The 19,171-nt window shown below is 43.0% G+C and overlaps 1 protein-coding gene across 1 annotated transcript; it reads right to left on the reverse strand.

Annotated features, from left to right (window-relative positions):
- Window positions 1–668: 668 nt before the first annotated feature.
- Window positions 669–18,141, reverse strand: LOC128636320 (extracellular matrix protein A-like). Its single transcript, XM_053689350.1, has 7 exons — window positions 18,103–18,141; window positions 17,058–17,700; window positions 7,815–8,490; window positions 6,512–7,453; window positions 4,480–5,517; window positions 2,455–3,588; window positions 669–1,845 (listed from the first exon to the last, which is right to left on the reverse strand). Exons 1-7 carry the CDS (start codon window positions 18,139–18,141, stop codon window positions 669–671), a joined length of 5,649 nt encoding a protein of 1,882 aa, XP_053545325.1.
- Window positions 18,142–19,171: the final 1,030 nt, after the last annotated feature.

Raw genomic sequence — 19,171 nt, forward strand, 5'->3', positions numbered from 1 at the left:
ACAATTTTCCTCTTTTACACCTAGTTGAGCTGGGGGTAATATTTCTCAATGTATCGACAGCCTCCGACAGTGTAATAACGGTTAGCGCTTTCATTGGAAACCTGGTATAATTTATCGATTAACGGCTTCTATTATTTTCTATGGGACGCGAAGATCTTTTCGGCAGCCGAAGTCCGGCTGCCGATATTGAAGTATAACGAGCCATTGGAAATAGTCGATAAACGATATTGCTTCCGACAGCATATTTATCGGTTTGCGAGTGCACGCAAACTGAATTACGACTCAATGGAAGCGAGGCCTATGTTTGTTTTTTTAAATTTATTAATAAAAGTTATATTTTATTTATCCTGTTTGTGGATTTCTACCCTTTAGTCAGGGCCCAGAGTGCTTTATATGCATACTTTTGGAATATGGTTATTCTCCTTTTAACCATTCCCTTATATGTCAGTATCATTATATTTATGCATGAGCACCATTTCCTTTACACATTGGGAATACCTACTTATTAATCCCTAAATTTAAACTTTTTTGATAAGGAAAAGCCCGAGTAGTGCCATTGTTCAATTTGTGTTTCAGAATCAGTAGGAGAAGATTGTGCAGGGATCAGAATCATACACAGCGCAGGGATCAGTAGGAGAGAGTGTGCTGGGATCAGAATCATAAACAGTTCAGGGATCAGTAGGAGAGAGTGTGCTGGGATCAGAATTAAACACAGTGCAGGGATCAGTAGTAGAGAGTGTGCTGGGATCAGAATCATACACAGTACAGGGATCAGTAGAAGAGATTGTCCTGGGATCAGAATCATACACAGTGCAGTGATCAGTAGTAGAGAGTGTGCTGGGATCAGAATCATACACAGTGCAGGGATCAGTAGTAGAGAGTGTGCTGGGATCAGAATCATACACAGCACAGGGATCAGTAGTAGAGAGTGTGCTGGGATCAGGCTCATACACAGTGCAGGGATCAGTAGGAGAGATTGTCCTGGGATCAGAATCATACACAGTGCAGGGATCAGTAGGAGAGAGTGTGCTGGGATAAGAATCATATACAGCGCAGGGATCAGTAGGAGAGACTGTGCTGGGATCAGAATCATACACAGTGCCGGGATCAGTAGGAGAGAGTGTGCTGGGATCAGGCTCATACACAGTGCAGGGATCAGTAGGAGAGATTGTGCTTGGATCAGAATCATACACAGTGCAGGGATCAGTAGGAGAGAGTGTGCTGGGATCAGGCTCATACACAGTGCAGGGATCAGTAAGAGAGATTGTGCTGGGATCAGAATCATACACAGTGCAGGGATCAGTAGGAGAGAGTGTGCTGGGATAAGAATCATATACAGCACAGGGATTAGTAGGAGAGACTGTGCTGGGATCAGAATCATACGTAGCGCAGGTATCAGTAAAAGAGAGTGTCCTGGGATCAGAATCATACACAATGCAGGGATCAGACGTAGAGAGAGTGCTGGGATCAGAATCATAGACAGCGCAGGGGTCAGTAGGAGAGAGTGTGCTGGGATCAGAATCATAGACAGCACAGGGATCAGACGTAGAGAGATTGCTGGGATCAGAATCATAGACAGCGCAGGTATCAGTAAAAGAGAGTGTCCTGGGATCAGAATCATACACAGTGCAGGGATCAGAGGTAAAGAGAGTGCTGGGATCAGAATCATAAACAGCGCAGGGATCAGTAGGAGAGAGTGTGCTGGTATCAGAATCATAGACAGCACAGGGATCAGATGTAGAGAGAGTGCTGGGATCCGAATCATAGACAGCACAGGGATCAGTAGGAGAGAGTGTGCTGGGATCAGAATCAAACACAGTGCAGGGATCAATAGCAGAGAGTGTGCTGGGATCAGAATCATACACAGTGTAGGGATCAGTAGGAGAGAGTGTGCTGGGATCAGAATCATACACAGTGCAGGGATCAGTAGGAGAAGGGTGTGCTGGGATCAGAATCATACACAGCGCAGGGATCAGTAGGAGAGAGTGTGCTGGGATCAGAATCATAAACAGTTCACAGTTCAGGGATCAGTAGGAGAGAGTGTGCTGGGATCAGAATTATACACAGTGCAGGGATCAGTAGTAGAGAGTGTGCTGGGATCAGAATCATACACAGTACAGGGATCAGAAGAAGATAGTGTGCTGGGATCAGAATCATACACAGTACAGGGATCAGTAGAAGAGATTGTCCTGGGATCAGAATCATACACAGCACAGGGATCAGTAGTAGAGAGTGTGCTGGGATCAGAATCATACACAGTGCAGGGATCAGTAGGAGAGAGTGTGCTGGGATCAGAATCATACACAGCACAGGGATCAGTAGGAGAGAGTGTGCTGGGCTCAGAATCATAAACAGTTCACAGTTCAGGGATCAGTAGGAGAGAGTGTGCTGGGATCAGAATTATATACAGTGCAGGGATCAGTAGTAGAGAGTGTGCTGGGATCAGAATCATACACAGTGCAGGGATCAGTAGAGGAGATTGTCCTGGGATCAGAATCATACACAGCACAGGGATCAGTAGTAGAGAGTGTGCTGGGATCAGAATCATACACAGTGCAGTGATCAGTAGGAGAGCGTGTGCTGGGATCAGGCTCATACACAGTGCAGGGATCAGTAGGAGAGAGTGTGCTGGGATAAGAATCATATACAGCGCAGGGATCAGTAGGAGAGACTGTGCTTGGATCAGAATCATACACAGCGCAGGTATCAGTAAAATAGAGTGTCCTGGGATCAGAATCATACACAATGCAGGGATCAGACGTAGAGAGAGTGCTGGGATCAGAATCATAGACAGCGCAGGGATCAGTAGGAGAGAGTTTGCTGGGATCAGAATCATAGACAGCGCAGGGATCAGTAGGAGAGAGTGTGCTGGGATCAGAATCATAGACAGCACAGGGATCAGACGTAGAGAGAGTGCTGGGATCAGAATCATACACAGCACACAGATCAGAAGTAGAGAGTGTGCTGGGATCAGAATCATAGACAGCACAGGGATCAGACGTAGAGAGAGTGCTGGGATCAGAATCATACACAGCACACAGATCAGAAGTAGAGAGTGTGCTGGGATCAGAATCATACACAGTGCAGGCATCAGTTGGAGAGAGTGTGCTGGGATAAGAATCATATACAGCGCAGGGGTCAGTAGGAGAGAGTGTGCTGGGATCAGAATCATAGCCAGCACAGGGATCAGACGTAGAGAGATTGCTGGGATCAGAATCATAGACAGCGCAGGTATCAGTAAAAGAGAGTGTCCTGGGATCAGAATCATACACAGTGCAGGGATCAGAGGTAGAGAGAGTGCTGGGATCAGAATCATAAACAGCGCAGGGATCAGTAGGAGAGAGTGTGCTGGTATCAGAATCATAGACAGCACAGGGATCAGATGTAGAGAGAGTGCTGGGATCAGAATCATAGACAGCACAGGGATCAGTAGGAGAGAGTGTGCTGGGATCAGAATCATAGACAGCACAGGGATCAGACGTAGAGAGAGTGCAGGGATCAGAATCATAGACAGCGCAGGGATCAGTAGGAGAGAGTGTGCTGGGATCAGAATCATACACAGTGCAGGGATCAATAGCAGAGAGTGTGCTGGGATCAGAATCATACACAGTGCAGGGATCAGTAGGAGAGAGTGTGCTGGGATCAGAATCATACACAGTGCAGGGATCAGTAGGAGAAGGGTGTGCTGGGATCAGAATAATACACAGCGCAGGGATCAGTAGGAGAGAGTGTGCTGGGATCAGAATCATACACAGTGCAGGGATCAGAGGTAGAGAGAGTGCTGGGATCAGAATCATAAACAGTGCAGGGATCAGTAGGAGAGAGTGTGCTGGTATCAGAATCATAGACAGCACAGGGATCAGATGTAGAGAGAGTGCTGGGATCCGAATCATAGACAGCACAGGGATCAGTAGGAGAGAGTGTGCTGGGATCAGAATCATACACAGTGCAGGGATCAATAGCAGAGAGTGTGCTGGGATCAGAATCATACACAGTGCAGGGATCAGTAGGAGAGAGTGTTCTGGGATCAGAATCATACACAGTGCAGGGATCAGTAGGAGAAGGGTGTGCTGGGATCAGAATCATACACAGCGCAGGGATCAGTAGGAGAGAGTGTGCTGGGATCAGAATCATAAACAGTTCACAGTTCAGGGATCAGTAGGAGAGAGTGTGCTGGGATCAGAATTATACACAGTGCAGGGATCAGTAGTAGAGAGTGTGCTGGGATCAGAATCATACACAGTACAGGGATCAGAAGAAGATAGTGTGCTGGGATCAGAATCATACACAGTACAGGGATCAGTAGAAGAGATTGTCCTGGGATCAGAATCATACACAGCACAGGGATCAGTAGTAGAGAGTGTGCTGGGATCAGAATCATACACAGTGCAGGGATCAGTAGGAGAGAGTGTGCTGGGATCAGAATCATACACAGCACAGGGATCAGTAGGAGAGAGTGTGCTGGGATCAGAATCATACACAGTGCAGTGATCAGTAGGAGAGCGTGTGCTGGGATCAGGCTCATACACAGTGCAGGGATCAGTAGGAGAGAGTGTGCTGGGATAAGAATCATATACAGCGCAGGGATCAGTAGGAGAGACTGTGCTTGGATCAGAATCATACACAGCGCAGGTATCAGTAAAATAGAGTGTCCTGGGATCAGAATCATACACAATGCAGGGATCAGACGTAGAGAGAGTGCTGGGATCAGAATCATAGACAGCGCAGGGATCAGTAGGAGAGAGTTTGCTGGGATCAGAATCATAGACAGCGCAGGGATCAGTAGGAGAGAGTGTGCTGGGATCAGAATCATAGACAGCACAGGGATCAGACGTAGAGAGAGTGCTGGGATCAGAATCATACACAGCACACAGATCAGAAGTAGAGAGTGTGCTGGGATCAGAATCATAGACAGCACAGGGATCAGACGTAGAGAGAGTGCTGGGATCAGAATCATACACAGCACACAGATCAGAAGTAGAGAGTGTGCTGGGATCAGAATCATACACAGTGCAGGCATCAGTTGGAGAGAGTGTGCTGGGATAAGAATCATATACAGCGCAGGGGTCAGTAGGAGAGAGTGTGCTGGGATCAGAATCATAGCCAGCACAGGGATCAGACGTAGAGAGATTGCTGGGATCAGAATCATAGACAGCGCAGGTATCAGTAAAAGAGAGTGTCCTGGGATCAGAATCATACACAGTGCAGGGATCAGAGGTAGAGAGAGTGCTGGGATCAGAATCATAAACAGCGCAGGGATCAGTAGGAGAGAGTGTGCTGGTATCAGAATCATAGACAGCACAGGGATCAGATGTAGAGAGAGTGCTGGGATCCGAATCATAGACAGCACAGGGATCAGTAGGAGAGAGTGTGCTGGGATCAGAATCATAGACAGCACAGGGATCAGACGTAGAGAGAGTGCAGGGATCAGAATCATAGACAGCGCAGGGATCAGTAGGAGAGAGTGTGCTGGGATCAGAATCATACACAGTGCAGGGATCAATAGCAGAGAGTGTGCTGGGATCAGAATCATACACAGTGCAGGGATCAGTAGGAGAGAGTGTGCTGGGATCAGAATCATACACAGTGCAGGGATCAGTAGGAGAAGGGTGTGCTGGGATCAGAATAATACACAGCGCAGGGATCAGTAGGAGAGAGTGTGCTGGGATCAGAATCATACACAGTGCAGGGATCAGAGGTAGAGAGAGTGCTGGGATCAGAATCATAAACAGTGCAGGGATCAGTAGGAGAGAGTGTGCTGGTATCAGAATCATAGACAGCACAGGGATCAGATGTAGAGAGAGTGCTGGGATCCGAATCATAGACAGCACAGGGATCAGTAGGAGAGAGTGTGCTGGGATCAGAATCATACACAGTGCAGGGATCAATAGCAGAGAGTGTGCTGGGATCAGAATCATACACAGTGCAGGGATCAGTAGGAGAGAGTGTTCTGGGATCAGAATCATACACAGTGCAGGGATCAGTAGGAGAAGGGTGTGCTGGGATCAGAATCATACACAGCGCAGGGATCAGTAGGAGAGAGTGTGCTGGGATCAGAATCATAAACAGTTCACAGTTCAGGGATCAGTAGGAGAGAGTGTGCTGGGATCAGAATTATACACAGTGCAGGGATCAGTAGTAGAGAGTGTGCTGGGATCAGAATCATACACAGTACAGGGATCAGAAGAAGATAGTGTGCTGGGATCAGAATCATACACAGTACAGGGATCAGTAGAAGAGATTGTCCTGGGATCAGAATCATACACAGCACAGGGATCAGTAGTAGAGAGTGTGCTGGGATCAGAATCATACACAGTGCAGGGATCAGTAGGAGAGAGTGTGCTGGGATCAGAATCATACACAGCACAGGGATCAGTAGGAGAGAGTGTGCTGGGATCAGAATCATAAACAGTTCACAGTTCAGGGATCAGTAGGAGAGAGTGTGCTGGGATCAGAATTATACACAGTGCAGGGATCAGTAGGAGAGAGTGTGCTGGGATCAGAATCATACACAGTGCCGGGATCAGTAGACGAGATTGTCCTGGGATCAGAATCATACACAGCACAGGGATCAGTAGGAGAGAGTGTGCTGGGATAAGAATCATATACAGTGCAGGGATCAGTAGGAGAGACTGTGCTGGGATCAGAATCATACACAGCGCAGGTATCAGTAAAATAGATTGTCCTGGGATCAGAATCATACACAATGCAGGGATCAGACGTAGAGAGAGTGCTGGGATCAGAATCATAGACAGCGCAGGGATCAGTAGGAGAGAGTTTGCTGGGATCAGAATCATAGACAGCGCAGGGATCAGTAGGAGAGAGTGTGCTGGGATCAGAATCATAGACAGCACAGGGATCAGACGTAGAGAGAGTGCTGGGATCAGAATCATACACAGCACACAGATCAGAAGTAGAGAGTGTGCTGGGATCAGAATCATACACAGTGCAGGCATCAGTTGGAGAGAGTGTGCTGGGATAAGAATCATATACAGCGCAGGGATTAGTAGGAGAGACTGTGCTGGGATCAGAATCATACGTAGCGCAGGGGTCAGTAGGAGAGAGTGTGCTGGGATCAGAATCATAGACAGCACAGGGATCAGACGTAGAGAGATTGCTGGGATCAGAATCGTAGACAGCGCAGGTATCAGTAAAACAGAGTGTCCTGGGATCAGAATCATACACAGTGCAGGGATCAGAGGTAGAGAGAGTGCTGGGATCAGAATCATAAACAGCGCAGGGATCAGTAGGAGAGAGTGTGCTGGTATCAGAATCATAGACAGCACAGGGATCAGATGTAGAGAGAGTGCTGGGATCCGAATCATAGACAGCACAGGGATCAGTAGGAGAGAGTGTGCTGGGATCAGAATCATAGACAGCACAGGGATCAGACGTAGAGAGAGTGCAGGGATCAGAATCATAGACAGCGCAGGGATCAGTAGGAGAGAGTGTGCTGGGATCAGAATTATACACAGTGCAGGGATCAGTAGGAGAGAGTGTGCTGGGATCAGAATCATACACAGTACAGGGATCAGAAGAAGATAGTGTGCTGGGATCAGAATCATACACAGTACAGGGATCAGTAGAAGAGATTGTCCTGGGATCAGAATCATACACAGCACAGGGATCAGTAGTAGAGAGTGTGCTAGGATCAGAATCATACACAGTGCAGGGATCAGTAGGAGAGAGTGTGCTGGGATCAGAATCATACACAGCACAGGGATCAGTAGGAGAGAGTGTGCTGGGATCAGAATCATAAACAGTTCACAGTTCAGGGATCAGTAGGAGAGAGTGTGCTGGGATCAGAATTATACACAGTGCAGGGATCAGTAGTAGAGAGTGTGCTGGGATCAGAATCATACACAGTGCAGGGATCAGTAGAGGAGATTGTCCTGGGATTAGAATCATGCACAGCACAGGGATCAGTAGTAGAGAGTGTGCTGGGATCAGAATCATACACAGTGCAGTGATCAGTAGGAGAGCGTGTGCTGGGATCAGGCTCATACACAGTGCAGGGATCAGTAGGAGAGAGTGTGCTGGGATAAGAATCATATACAGCGCAGGGATCAGTAGGAGAGACTGTGCTTGGATCAGAATCATACACAGCGCAGGTATCAGTAAAATAGAGTGTCCTGGGATCAGAATCATACACAATGCAGGGATCAGAATCATAGACAGCGCAGGGATCAGTAGGAGAGAGTTTGCTGGGATCAGAATCATAGACAGCGCAGGGATCAGTAGGAGAGAGTGTGCTGGGATCAGAATCATAGACAGCACAGGGATCAGACGTAGAGAGAGTGCTGGGATCAGAATCATACACAGCACACAGATCAGAAGTAGAGAGTGTGCTGGGATCAGAATCATAGACAGCACAGGGATCAGACGTAGAGAGAGTGCTGGGATCAGAATCATACACAGCACACAGATCAGAAGTAGAGAGTGTGCTGGGATCAGAATCATACACAGTGCAGGCATCAGTTGGAGAGTGTGCTGGGATCAGAATCATAAACAGTTCAGGGATCAGTAGGAGAGAGTGTGCTGGGATCAGAATCATACTGTGATATACCTTTAAATTTGCACATCCCAAGTACTTCCTTCCTATTTAAGGACACATTCTAGCCTCATTCTGGGACTGAAAATTGAAGTTGTTCCTTCACAGTTCACTTTGTCTCCTGTGAAATAACTTTGCTCTTAGACTTTACTAAGTCTTTCAGGTCTTTAAGCTCATTCCTTACTATATGCGCTCCATATTCTGTTGCTACCTTTACTCACTACCGGAACCAGCCTGCCAGATTACTACGCTTACCGGAACTTCATACTACAGACGCCGAAGTCGTGCTCACACTGAGCGGTTACCGGAGCTCAATCTGCCTGCCTGTCAGCTCCTTTTAGCTCTCTCATACCCACGCTGCCTCAACCTCCCTGGTTACAAGCTAAGTACCGCTCTCCACGCACAAATACTTACCTTGTTATGTTTGTATCAATCCTATATACGATTGCCTTTTTTGTATATTAACCTGTCATCTGGAAAAGTACTTTTGATACGTATTTGGGATATATGAGAGTGTGTTTGGACTGTACATATTTTATTGAGTGCTTGTGTGAGTGCGTGAAAACCATGCTTATACATAAAAGCAACAACTTTACCCTGGATATTATTGAACTGCCATTTGAGTGATTTAAACCATTTATCACTCTCATTTTCTCTGTGGTTCTCCTTTTTATATCATTCTTATATCAGTGCCTATCCACATTTCCTTATGTGTTATTTCAAGATATAATTTCATATATATTAAATCAATTACTAAACTAAAGCCTCACCTTATATAACAAGTTGAACAAGTGATTTCTTCTTGCTTATTATAAGAAAAGAGCAACAAAACCTTTATTTTTGTCATAAATTTGTATTCAACATTTAAAGTGATTGTGAATATCACAGAATTTTCAGGCCAATAAAATATAGGACATACCACTAAATATAAATATGGATCCCAGTGAAATAAAGAATGAAATCACTAATATCAATCAAAAATTGGAATACTTATCAAGGGCTTTAACTGAATTACAAACAGAAAACAAGGCACTTAAAACACTAGTAAAAGAATGTTTACCTGTGAAAAGTTTAGAAACACCTGAACCACATATTAATTACCCATAAACCTTCACTGGTAAACAAAGTGAATATAGAGATTTTAAAAATGCTTGTAATTTACTTTTCTCACTTAGGCCTAAAACTTATCATTCTGAAAGAATCAAAGTATGCACCACTATCTCTTTCCTCCAGGGGGAGCCCCGCTCATGGGCTAATAGATTTTTTGAGAATAACCATCCAATACTTGATTCTTTGGAAGAATTTTTTCTAGCAATGACATCCTTATATGAGGACTCTCACACTCAGATTACTGCAGAAACAAAACTAAGATCTTTGAAACAAGGAAAAGGAACGTAGAAGAATACATCACTGAGTTCCAAATGTGGATTGATTATTCTAAGTGGAATGAAATAAGTTTAAAGAACCAATTCAGATTGGGACTTTCTGAATCTTTAAAAGATGAGTTGTCCCGCTTGGAGATGCCTGAATCTTTAAACGGTCTCATAAAATTGAGCACAACTCTGGATCGTAGACTACGTGAAAGGAAGGCTGAAAGGGCTTCTTTTGATGTAACACAGCGACGTTCATATCATTACACTCCAACCCAGGAAAAGGGTACATCTAATCAAACTCCAATGGAAATTGGAGCTATAAGGGGACCCCTTACACCCGAAGAAAAGGCCAGACGTAAATCTGAAAACCTTTGTTTATATTGTGGGCAAAAGGAACATTCCGTCTCAAACTGCCCAAATCTTCTAAGACAAAAAAAGGGTAAGATGCTTATAAAACATAATATTTTACTCCTTGCTCAAAACCCTCAACTGACTGTTGATCTTTCTTTACAGTGGGATCAGAAAAACATACGATCTAAAGCGTTGATCGATTCTGGGGCAGCCGGAAATTACATTGATATATCTTTTGTTAAATTAAATAAAATCCCTATTGTTTGCAAGGCACAACCAGTATCTGTTAAACTCATTGACGGCACACACATACAAAATGGTCCCATTACACATCAAACAATACCACTTTTAGTGACTACTGATAAAGGCCATACTGAATATCTGTCCTTTGATTTAATCACTATCCATATGCATACTCTTATTCTAGGATTTTCTTGGCTAAACAAACATAATCCCAGCATTGACTGGTCAAGCACACAGCTAACTTTAGAATCACCATACTGTTTAAATACATGTTATCCTTTTCAGCTAATCTCTACCATAGAAAAAGAACTACCAGAAATTTATCAGGATCTGGCAGAGGTGTTTGACTTAAAAGAAGCAGAAAATCTCCCTCCTCATAGGGAGTTTGACTGCCCTATTGATATAATACCAGGGTCTCAAATACCTCACGGTAAAATATACCCATTATCACAAGAAGAGTTAACCTATTTACGCTCTTATCTCGACGACAACCTCCGAAAGGGTTTTATATCACATTCAACATCACCAGCATCAGCTGGAATGTTTCTAGTACGTAATAAAGACGGTACTATAAGACCTATCATTGATTATACAGCTTTAAATGAAATAACAATTAAAAACAGATACCCTCTACCACTTATACCTGAATTATTAGAGCGATTGAATGAAGCAACTATCTATTCCAAACTTGACCTTAAGGGGGCTTATAACCTCATACGTATGAAAGAAGGTCATGAATGGAAAACTGCCTTTAGAACCCGCTACGGGCTTTTCCAATATAATGTGATGCCGTTTGGTCTGAGCAATGCTCCCGCAACATTTCAGCATTTTATTAATGAAATATTCCATGATCTCATGGACATTTGTGTTATCATATACTTGGATGACATCTTGATATATTCCAAAACTCCCTCTGAACACGAAAAGCACGTAAGATGGGTACTTACTCGTCTTAAGGAACACAAATTATACGCCAAGTTAGAAAAATGCGTATTCCATGTTTCTAAGATAAAATTCTTAGGTTATATACTCACTCATAATAAAATACAAATGGATCCTGAAAAGATTTCTGCTATTATTGATTGGCCTATTCCCACCACTGTAAAATCACTACAACGCTTCATTGGTTTCGCCAATTTTTACCGAAAGTTTATTAAAAAATTTTCTTCAATAGTCAGACCACTAACCCAATTAACCAGTGTTAATCAAAAATTCAAGTGGTCTGACAAAGCACAAGAAACCTTTGATACTCTTAAAGAACTATTCACTACTGCTCCAATACTTTCGCTCCCCAATTTTGAAGCTCAATTCCAACTCGAAGTTGATGCCTCAAACACTGGCATAGGAGCAGTACTTTCTCAAAAGCAAGGTGATGATGGTGAAATTCACCCAATCGCTTTTTTCTCCAGAACATTAACTAGTGCTGAAGTTAACTATAGTGTGGGTGATAAGGAACTTCTGGCTATAAAGAGTGCTCTAGAACAATGGAGACACCTCTTAGAAGGATCAAAACTTCCCTTCATAATATTTACTGACCATAAGAACCTTGAATACTTGAAGAAGAACAAAACTTTGACAGCCAGACAAGCAAGATGGTCTTTATTCTTAGACCGCTTTAACTTCATCATCACCTACAAACCAGGAACTCAAAATACGAAAGCTGATGCTCTATCTAGAATATCAGAAACTTCACCCCATGATCCACCTAATTATACTATCTCACCTGAAAGGTTCATTGGTGTCCTCACACCTATAGAACAAGAAGTACATAATGCCTTAAAAGAAGATACAATACCTCACCAGTATTGTTCCAAAGACCCTCAAACCGGCCTATACTACCATAACAATCAATTATATGTACCCGAGAGTATCAGATCATCAGTCCTCTCACATACCCATGATGATATCATTTCTGGACATCCGGGAATCCAAAAAACCATTGACCTCACCAGACGTAATTTCTGGTGGCCAGGCATGAATAAATACATCTATGAATATGTATCCGGGTGTGAGAATTGTGCCCGAAACAAATTAGTTCACAAAATACTGATTGGTTTACTTACACCTCTGCCTATTCCGGATAAACCATGGAGTACCATAGCAATGGATTTCATTGTTGAATTACCTCTTTCACAACAAAATAACACGATCATGGTAATAGTGGATCATTTAACCAGACTAGCACATTTCATCCCTCTCAAGGGATTACCCACAGCTATAACAACTGCTAGAGTTTTTCTTGACCAAGTAGTTAGATTACATGGACTACCGACCAACATAGTTACAGACAGGGGAACCCAGTTTACATCCTCTTTCTGGAGATCTCTATGTAAACTGTTAAAGATTGACCATCGATATACGACTGCTTTCCATCCACAGACAAATGGACTAACAGAGAGACTGAATCAGACCATAGAGCAATTCTTACATTGTTATATATCACATCTTCAAGATGACTGGTCAGTTTATCTCCCCATGGCTGAATTCACATATAACAATTCTTTAAGCGCCTCTATCAAAACCTCCCCCTTTCATGCGACATATGGTTTTCACCCTAACACTATATCTCTTTCTAGTAAAGCAGTAAATTCCCCTGTAGCTACAGAATTTACATCCAATCTCCAAGAAAGACTAAATGTCCTGAAGTTACATCTGAAGGAAGCAAAAAACTATCAAAAAAGATATTATGATCTAACTCATGGACAAGGCCCTGATTACAAGATTGGGGACTTAGTACTCCTTTCAACTAGGAATCTCAAACTTCATGTTCCCAGCAAAAAACTTGCTAATCAGTTTTTGGGTCCTTTCCCAATCGAACAAGTAATCAATTCCAATGTGGTAAAACTTAAATTGCCTACAGATTATAAAATTCATCCATCTTTTCATATCTCTTTGTTGAAACCATATCCTGTCAAAGTTCACACTTCTGACTCACCCCCACCTCCTGTAATGGTGGATAACCAGGAGGAATTTGAGGTAGAATCCATACTTGACTCTAGGATAAATAGACATAAATTGGAATATCTCATTAAATGGAAAGGTTACGGCCCAGAAGATAACTCCTGGCTCATTCATTCATCTGTTCATTCACCCCAGTTGGTCAGGGCTTTCCATAGGAAATACCCCCTCAAACCGCATCTGGAATCCCCAGGGGTGATTCCCTGAGGGGGGGGACATGTGATATACCTTTAAATTTGCACATCCCAAGTACTTCCTTCCTATTTAAGGACATATTCTAGCCTCATTCTGGGCCTGAAAATTGAAGTTGTTCCTTCACAGTTCACTTTGTCTCCTGTGAAATTACTTTGCTCTTAGACTTTACTAAGTCTTTCAGGTCTTTAAGCTCATTCCTTACTATATGCGCTGCATATTCTGTTGCTACCTTTACTCCCTACCGGAACAAGCCTGCCAGATTACTACGCTTACCGGAACTTCATACTACAGACGCCGAAGTCGCGCTCACACTGAGCGGTTACCGGAGCTCAATCTGCCTGCCTGTCAGCTCTTTTTAGCTCTCTCATACCCACGCTGCCTCAACCTCCCTGGTTACAAGCTAAGTACCGCTCTCCACGCACAAATACTTACCTTGTTATGTTTGTATCAATCCTATATACGATTGCCTTTTTTGTATATTAACCTGTCATCTGGAAAAGTACTTTTGATACGTATTTGGGATATATGAGAGTGTGTTTGGACTGTACATATTTTATTGAGTGCTTGTGTGAGTGCGTGAAAACCTTGCTTATACATAAAAGTAACAACTTTACCCTGGATATTATTGAACTGCCATTTGAGTGATTTAAACCATTTATCACTCTCATTTTCTCTGTGGTTCTCCTTGTTATATCATTCTTATATCAGTGCCTATCCACATTTCCTTATGTGTTATTTCAAGATATAATTTCATATATATTAAACCAATTACTAAACTAAAGCCTCACCTTATATAACAAGTTGAACAAGTGATTTCTTCTTGCTTATTATAAGAAAAGAGCAACAAAACCTTTATTTTTGTCATAAATTTGTATTCAACATTTAAAGTGATTGTGAATATCACACATACACAGCACAGGGATCAGTATTAGAGGGTGTGCTGGGATCAGATTCATACACAGCGCAGGGATCAGTAGGAGAGAGTGTGCTGGGATCAGAATTATACACAGTGCAGGGATCAGTAGTAGAGAGTGTGCTGGGATCACAATCATACACAGTACAGGGATCAGTAGAAGAGAGTGTGCTGGGATCAGAATCATACACAGTACAGGGATCCGTAGAAGAGAGTGTGCTGGGATCAGAATCATACACAGCACAGGGATCAGTAGGAGAGAGAGTGCTGGGATCAGAATCATACACAGTGCAGGGATCAGTAGGAGAGAGTGTGTTGGGATCAAAATCGTACACAGCACAGGGATCAGTATTAGAGGGTGTGCTGGGATCAAAATCATACACAGTGCAGGGATCAGTAGGAGAGAGTGTGCTGGGATCAGAATCATACACAGTGCAGGGATCAGTAGGAGAGAGTGTGCTGGGATCAGAATCATACACAGTGCAGGGATCAGTAGTAGAGACTGTGCTGGGATCAGAATCATACACAGTGCAGGGATCAGTAGTAGAGATTATGCTGGGATCAGAATCATACACAGTGCAGGGATCAGTAGGAGAGAGTGTGCTGGGATCAGAATCATACACAGTGCAGGGATCAGTAGGAGAGAGTGTGTTGGGATCAAAATCGTACACAGCACAGGGATCAGTATTAGAGGGTGTGCTGGGATCAAAATCATACACAGTGCAGGGATCAGTAGGAGAGAGTGTGCTGGGATCAGAATCATACACAGTGCAGGGATCAGTAGGAGAGAGTGTGCTGGGATCAGAATCATACACAGTGCAGGGATCAGTAGGAGAGAGTGTGCTGGGATCAGAATCATACACAGTGCAGGGATCAAATATATGAAGGCTTCAAATATATGAAGTTTAACAATAACAAATTCCACCACACCATCATCATCCAATCAGATTGAAAGTTCTGAGCACACCTCCGGCTTAGCCAATAATAAACTAACTTTGGCCCAAGCCCCCTGAAACAATTACTATAAGAAATCATAGTGATCTTTAGAGATATCATAACATAGATAGACACCCCTGTAATTATACAATAATCTAAGAATAAAAATATCTTTTAGGAAGAATATAACGTTTTATTCTATAAAAAAGTTTAAATGATTTTGCTCTCACCCGGAATGATTCAATTTTACTTCCGGTGTAATTGCACAGGTGCTAATTTACCTGACACTTAGTAAGGTATATAATAGCCTTACTCCACATCAAAAACCAGTCTTGATAAAGGTCAGTGAGGACCGAAACGCGTTGGTTGGTTACTGGTAAGGAGCATTCTAATTGTGTTAAATTTTATAGAAACCCTCTGCACTATATATATTTTTATTTCCCTGACAGGTAAGGGACACCTGCCTTGGATAAAGCATTGGGACCCTTTCACTTTGCAAAATTCTACAGAGGACTATTGCTTTATTGTTAGAATTGGGATTTTCATTTATGAAAGATTGTTAGGGAGACTTTCTCTTTTTTTATCGGGCCCTACCGGAGTTTGTCCTTATTCCAAGTACATCTGCATTACTATCTGTTATTCTCAAACCATTAATGGACATTTTTTCACGCATTTTGTAACCTTTTTTCAATCAATTTGAGGTTGTCAGCACAGTGGTCTCTGGTACCGGAGATCATCTTTGCATCCTCCAACGTATTGTTGCTAATCCAGTGTGTTTTAACTGCTTTAAATATTTACTAGTGTGTTCACTATATTTCACATTATTGTTTGTTTATTTTCTGATCACCTTTTGTGCAATGTTTTTGTGAACTTCAGTATCACCCCTGCATTTTTCACAACACTCACAATTTTTTATCACTGTGGAGTTTTTTTATCCACTACAGTACCAACACGTTGTCTTTAATTGCAAACACTATATTAAGGTATTTTTTGTCACGCTCCATATCAGTGTAGGAGCATTTTTCTACACTATCAAATTTGTATAAACACATAAGTAAAACCTATGCTGTGATCCGGGACTTATTTCCTTCCTGCTATATGATTTTTTAGCATTTCCCCCACCTCACCACCCATCAATTTTTACATTTAATCACATCAAAATTATACATTTACATAAATTGCTTTCTTACATTCTTTGCTTTATTTGAGTCCGTCACCTAGCATCTCCCTAATTTATTTCGTAAGCTTCAATAGGCCTCAAGTTCACCAGGCTTTTTTACAATCTGTTACCTGAGTTTTCAGAATTATGTTTTTATAGTTTTATCAATATTGTAACATGGATCCATGATTTGTTGCTGTTATTAATTCCAGTGTTGCAGCACTTATTAGAATTGTATCAAATTGTGTACTAGCACTTTTCAGATTTTATCGAACTTGTATTACATTGTATTAAATTCTACTTCCTGCACCCAGCCTACAATTTGTTTGGCGCTCTGATAAACTTTTATTAATCTTTGCTCAGAATCATACACAGTACAGGGATCAGTAGTAGAGAGTGTGCTGGGATCAGAATCATACACAGTGCAGGGATCAGTAGGAGAGACTGTGCTGGAATCAGAATCATACACAGTGCAGGGATCAGTAGTAGAGACTGTGCTGGGATCAGAATCATACACAGTGCAGGGATCAGTAGTAGAGATTATGCTGGGATCAGAATCATACACAGTGCAGGGATCAGTAGGAGAGAGTGTGCTGGGATCAGAATCATACACAGTGCAGGGATCAGTCGTAGAGACTGTGCTGGGATCAGAATCATACTCAGTGCAGGGATCAGTAGGAGAGAGTGTGTTTGGATCAGAATCATACACAGTGCAGGGATCAGTAGTAGAGAGTGTGCTGGGATCAGAATCATACACAGTGCAGGGATCAGTAGTAGAGACTGTGCTGGGATAACAATCATACACAGTGCAGGGATCAGTAGGAGAGAGTGTGCTGGGATCAGAATCATAAACAGCACAGGGATCAGTAGGAGAGGGTGTGCTGGGATCAGATTCATACACAGCGCATGGATCAGTAGGAGAGAGTGTGCTGGGATCAGAATCATTCAGAGTGTAGGGATCAGTAGGAGAGAGTCTGCTGGGATCAGAATCATACACAGTGCAGGGATCAGTAGGAGTGTGCTGGGATCAGAATCATACACAGTTCAGGGATCAGTAGTAGAGAGTGTGCTGGGATCAGAATCATACACAGTGCAGGGATCAGTAGGAGAGGTTGTGCTGGGATCAGAATCATATACAGCGCAGGGATCAATAGGAGGGAGCGCAACTGTGGTCAGAATCAAGGACAGCGCATGGGATCAGAAGTAAGGTGTGCAGCTGTGGTTAGAACCATGAACAGCGCAAGGGCGCTGAGGTTACAACCATGGATAGCACCACTGAGTATATTTGAGTTCAGAACAATGGATATCTTCTATGAGTAGCACCAAGGAGAGCATCTGATGTCAGAACCATGGCTATCTTCTATGATTAGCACCACCGAGCGCCTTTGAGATCAGGACCATGGACAGCTCCTGGGATTATCACCCCGAGCGCAATTGAAGTCAGTCCCATGGATAGCACCATCGATTATATTTGGAGTTCAGAACAATGGATATCTTCTATGATTAGCACCACAGAGCGCATTTGAGATCAGGACCGTGGATAGCTCCAGGATTATCTCCCCGAGCGCATTTGAGATCAGGACCGTGGATAGCTCCCGGGATTAGCACCACGGAGCGCCTCTGAGGTCAGAACCATGGATATCTTCTATGATTAGCACAACAGAGCGCATTTGAGATCGGGACCATGGATAGCGAAAGGGTTGTCAGTGCAGTTGGGTTGCAACCAAGAACAGCATATGGGATCAGTAAAAGGGGGGACACTGGAGGTCTAAGATATAGACAGCACCATGTGTCAACCCCATCGATCCGTTAGGGAATATTTTACAGTCAGGACAACATAATTTAGTTGTTGAAAGACCACGCTTCTGGAATATGATTAGGACGTCTGTTATAACAGGAGAGTGTACAACGATTACGTTAAACATAGTAGAGCTCATTTTTTATACAGTTTGTTATTTGCCCCATTCAGGGTTCCTATTAGGAAAAGCTTCTGGGTCCGTCTCTGCTTTGAACAAAATATTTCCCTTACCTTGTGATCCATCTTTCAGGCACATCTCCCTGACAGCATCAGTTCCCTCACTACTGTGTTTAACTCTTTATTTTCTCTGTTACAATATGTGTTCTAGCTGCAAGACAGTGTGTTTTATGCAAAACGTCATTGAATTGAATGGTTAAAGTCAATATGAAAAAATGAATTTCTTTCTGACATCAACTATTTATTCAGAAAAAAACCCGAAGACAAACCCCAAATTACATCACAGATTCTGAATAATTGGGCCAGAGGATGTATAAATAGGGGAGGCTGCAGAGCAAAGCAGCAGAGGAAAAGTGTCAGACGCCAGCTCCACATTCTACCCTATCAGTGAAGGAACAGGACAGGACAGAGAAACAACTACGGAGCAGAAATTATTCCTGCAAAAATACAGGTAAGAAACATTTGCTTCATACACATAAGGAACAGACATATCCTGCACAGATACAGGTAACACACA

The sequence above is a fragment of the Bombina bombina genome, chromosome 7 (genome assembly GCF_027579735.1).
Source record: "Bombina bombina isolate aBomBom1 chromosome 7, aBomBom1.pri, whole genome shotgun sequence".
Taxonomy (NCBI): Eukaryota; Metazoa; Chordata; class Amphibia; order Anura; family Bombinatoridae; genus Bombina; species Bombina bombina.

Coding starts and splice junctions, on each gene's coding strand:
- LOC128636320 (XM_053689350.1), bottom strand. CDS start 18,141: ATGGTGCTATCCATGGGACTGACTTCAATTGCGCTCGGG. Junction 17,701..18,102: donor TGACTTCAATTGCGCTCGGG/GTGATAATCCCA, acceptor TTCTGATCCCAG/CACACTCCTACTGATCCCTG. Junction 3,589..4,479: donor CCTACTGATCACTGCACTGT/GTATGATTCTGA, acceptor TTCTGATCCCAG/CACACTCTCTGCTATTGATC.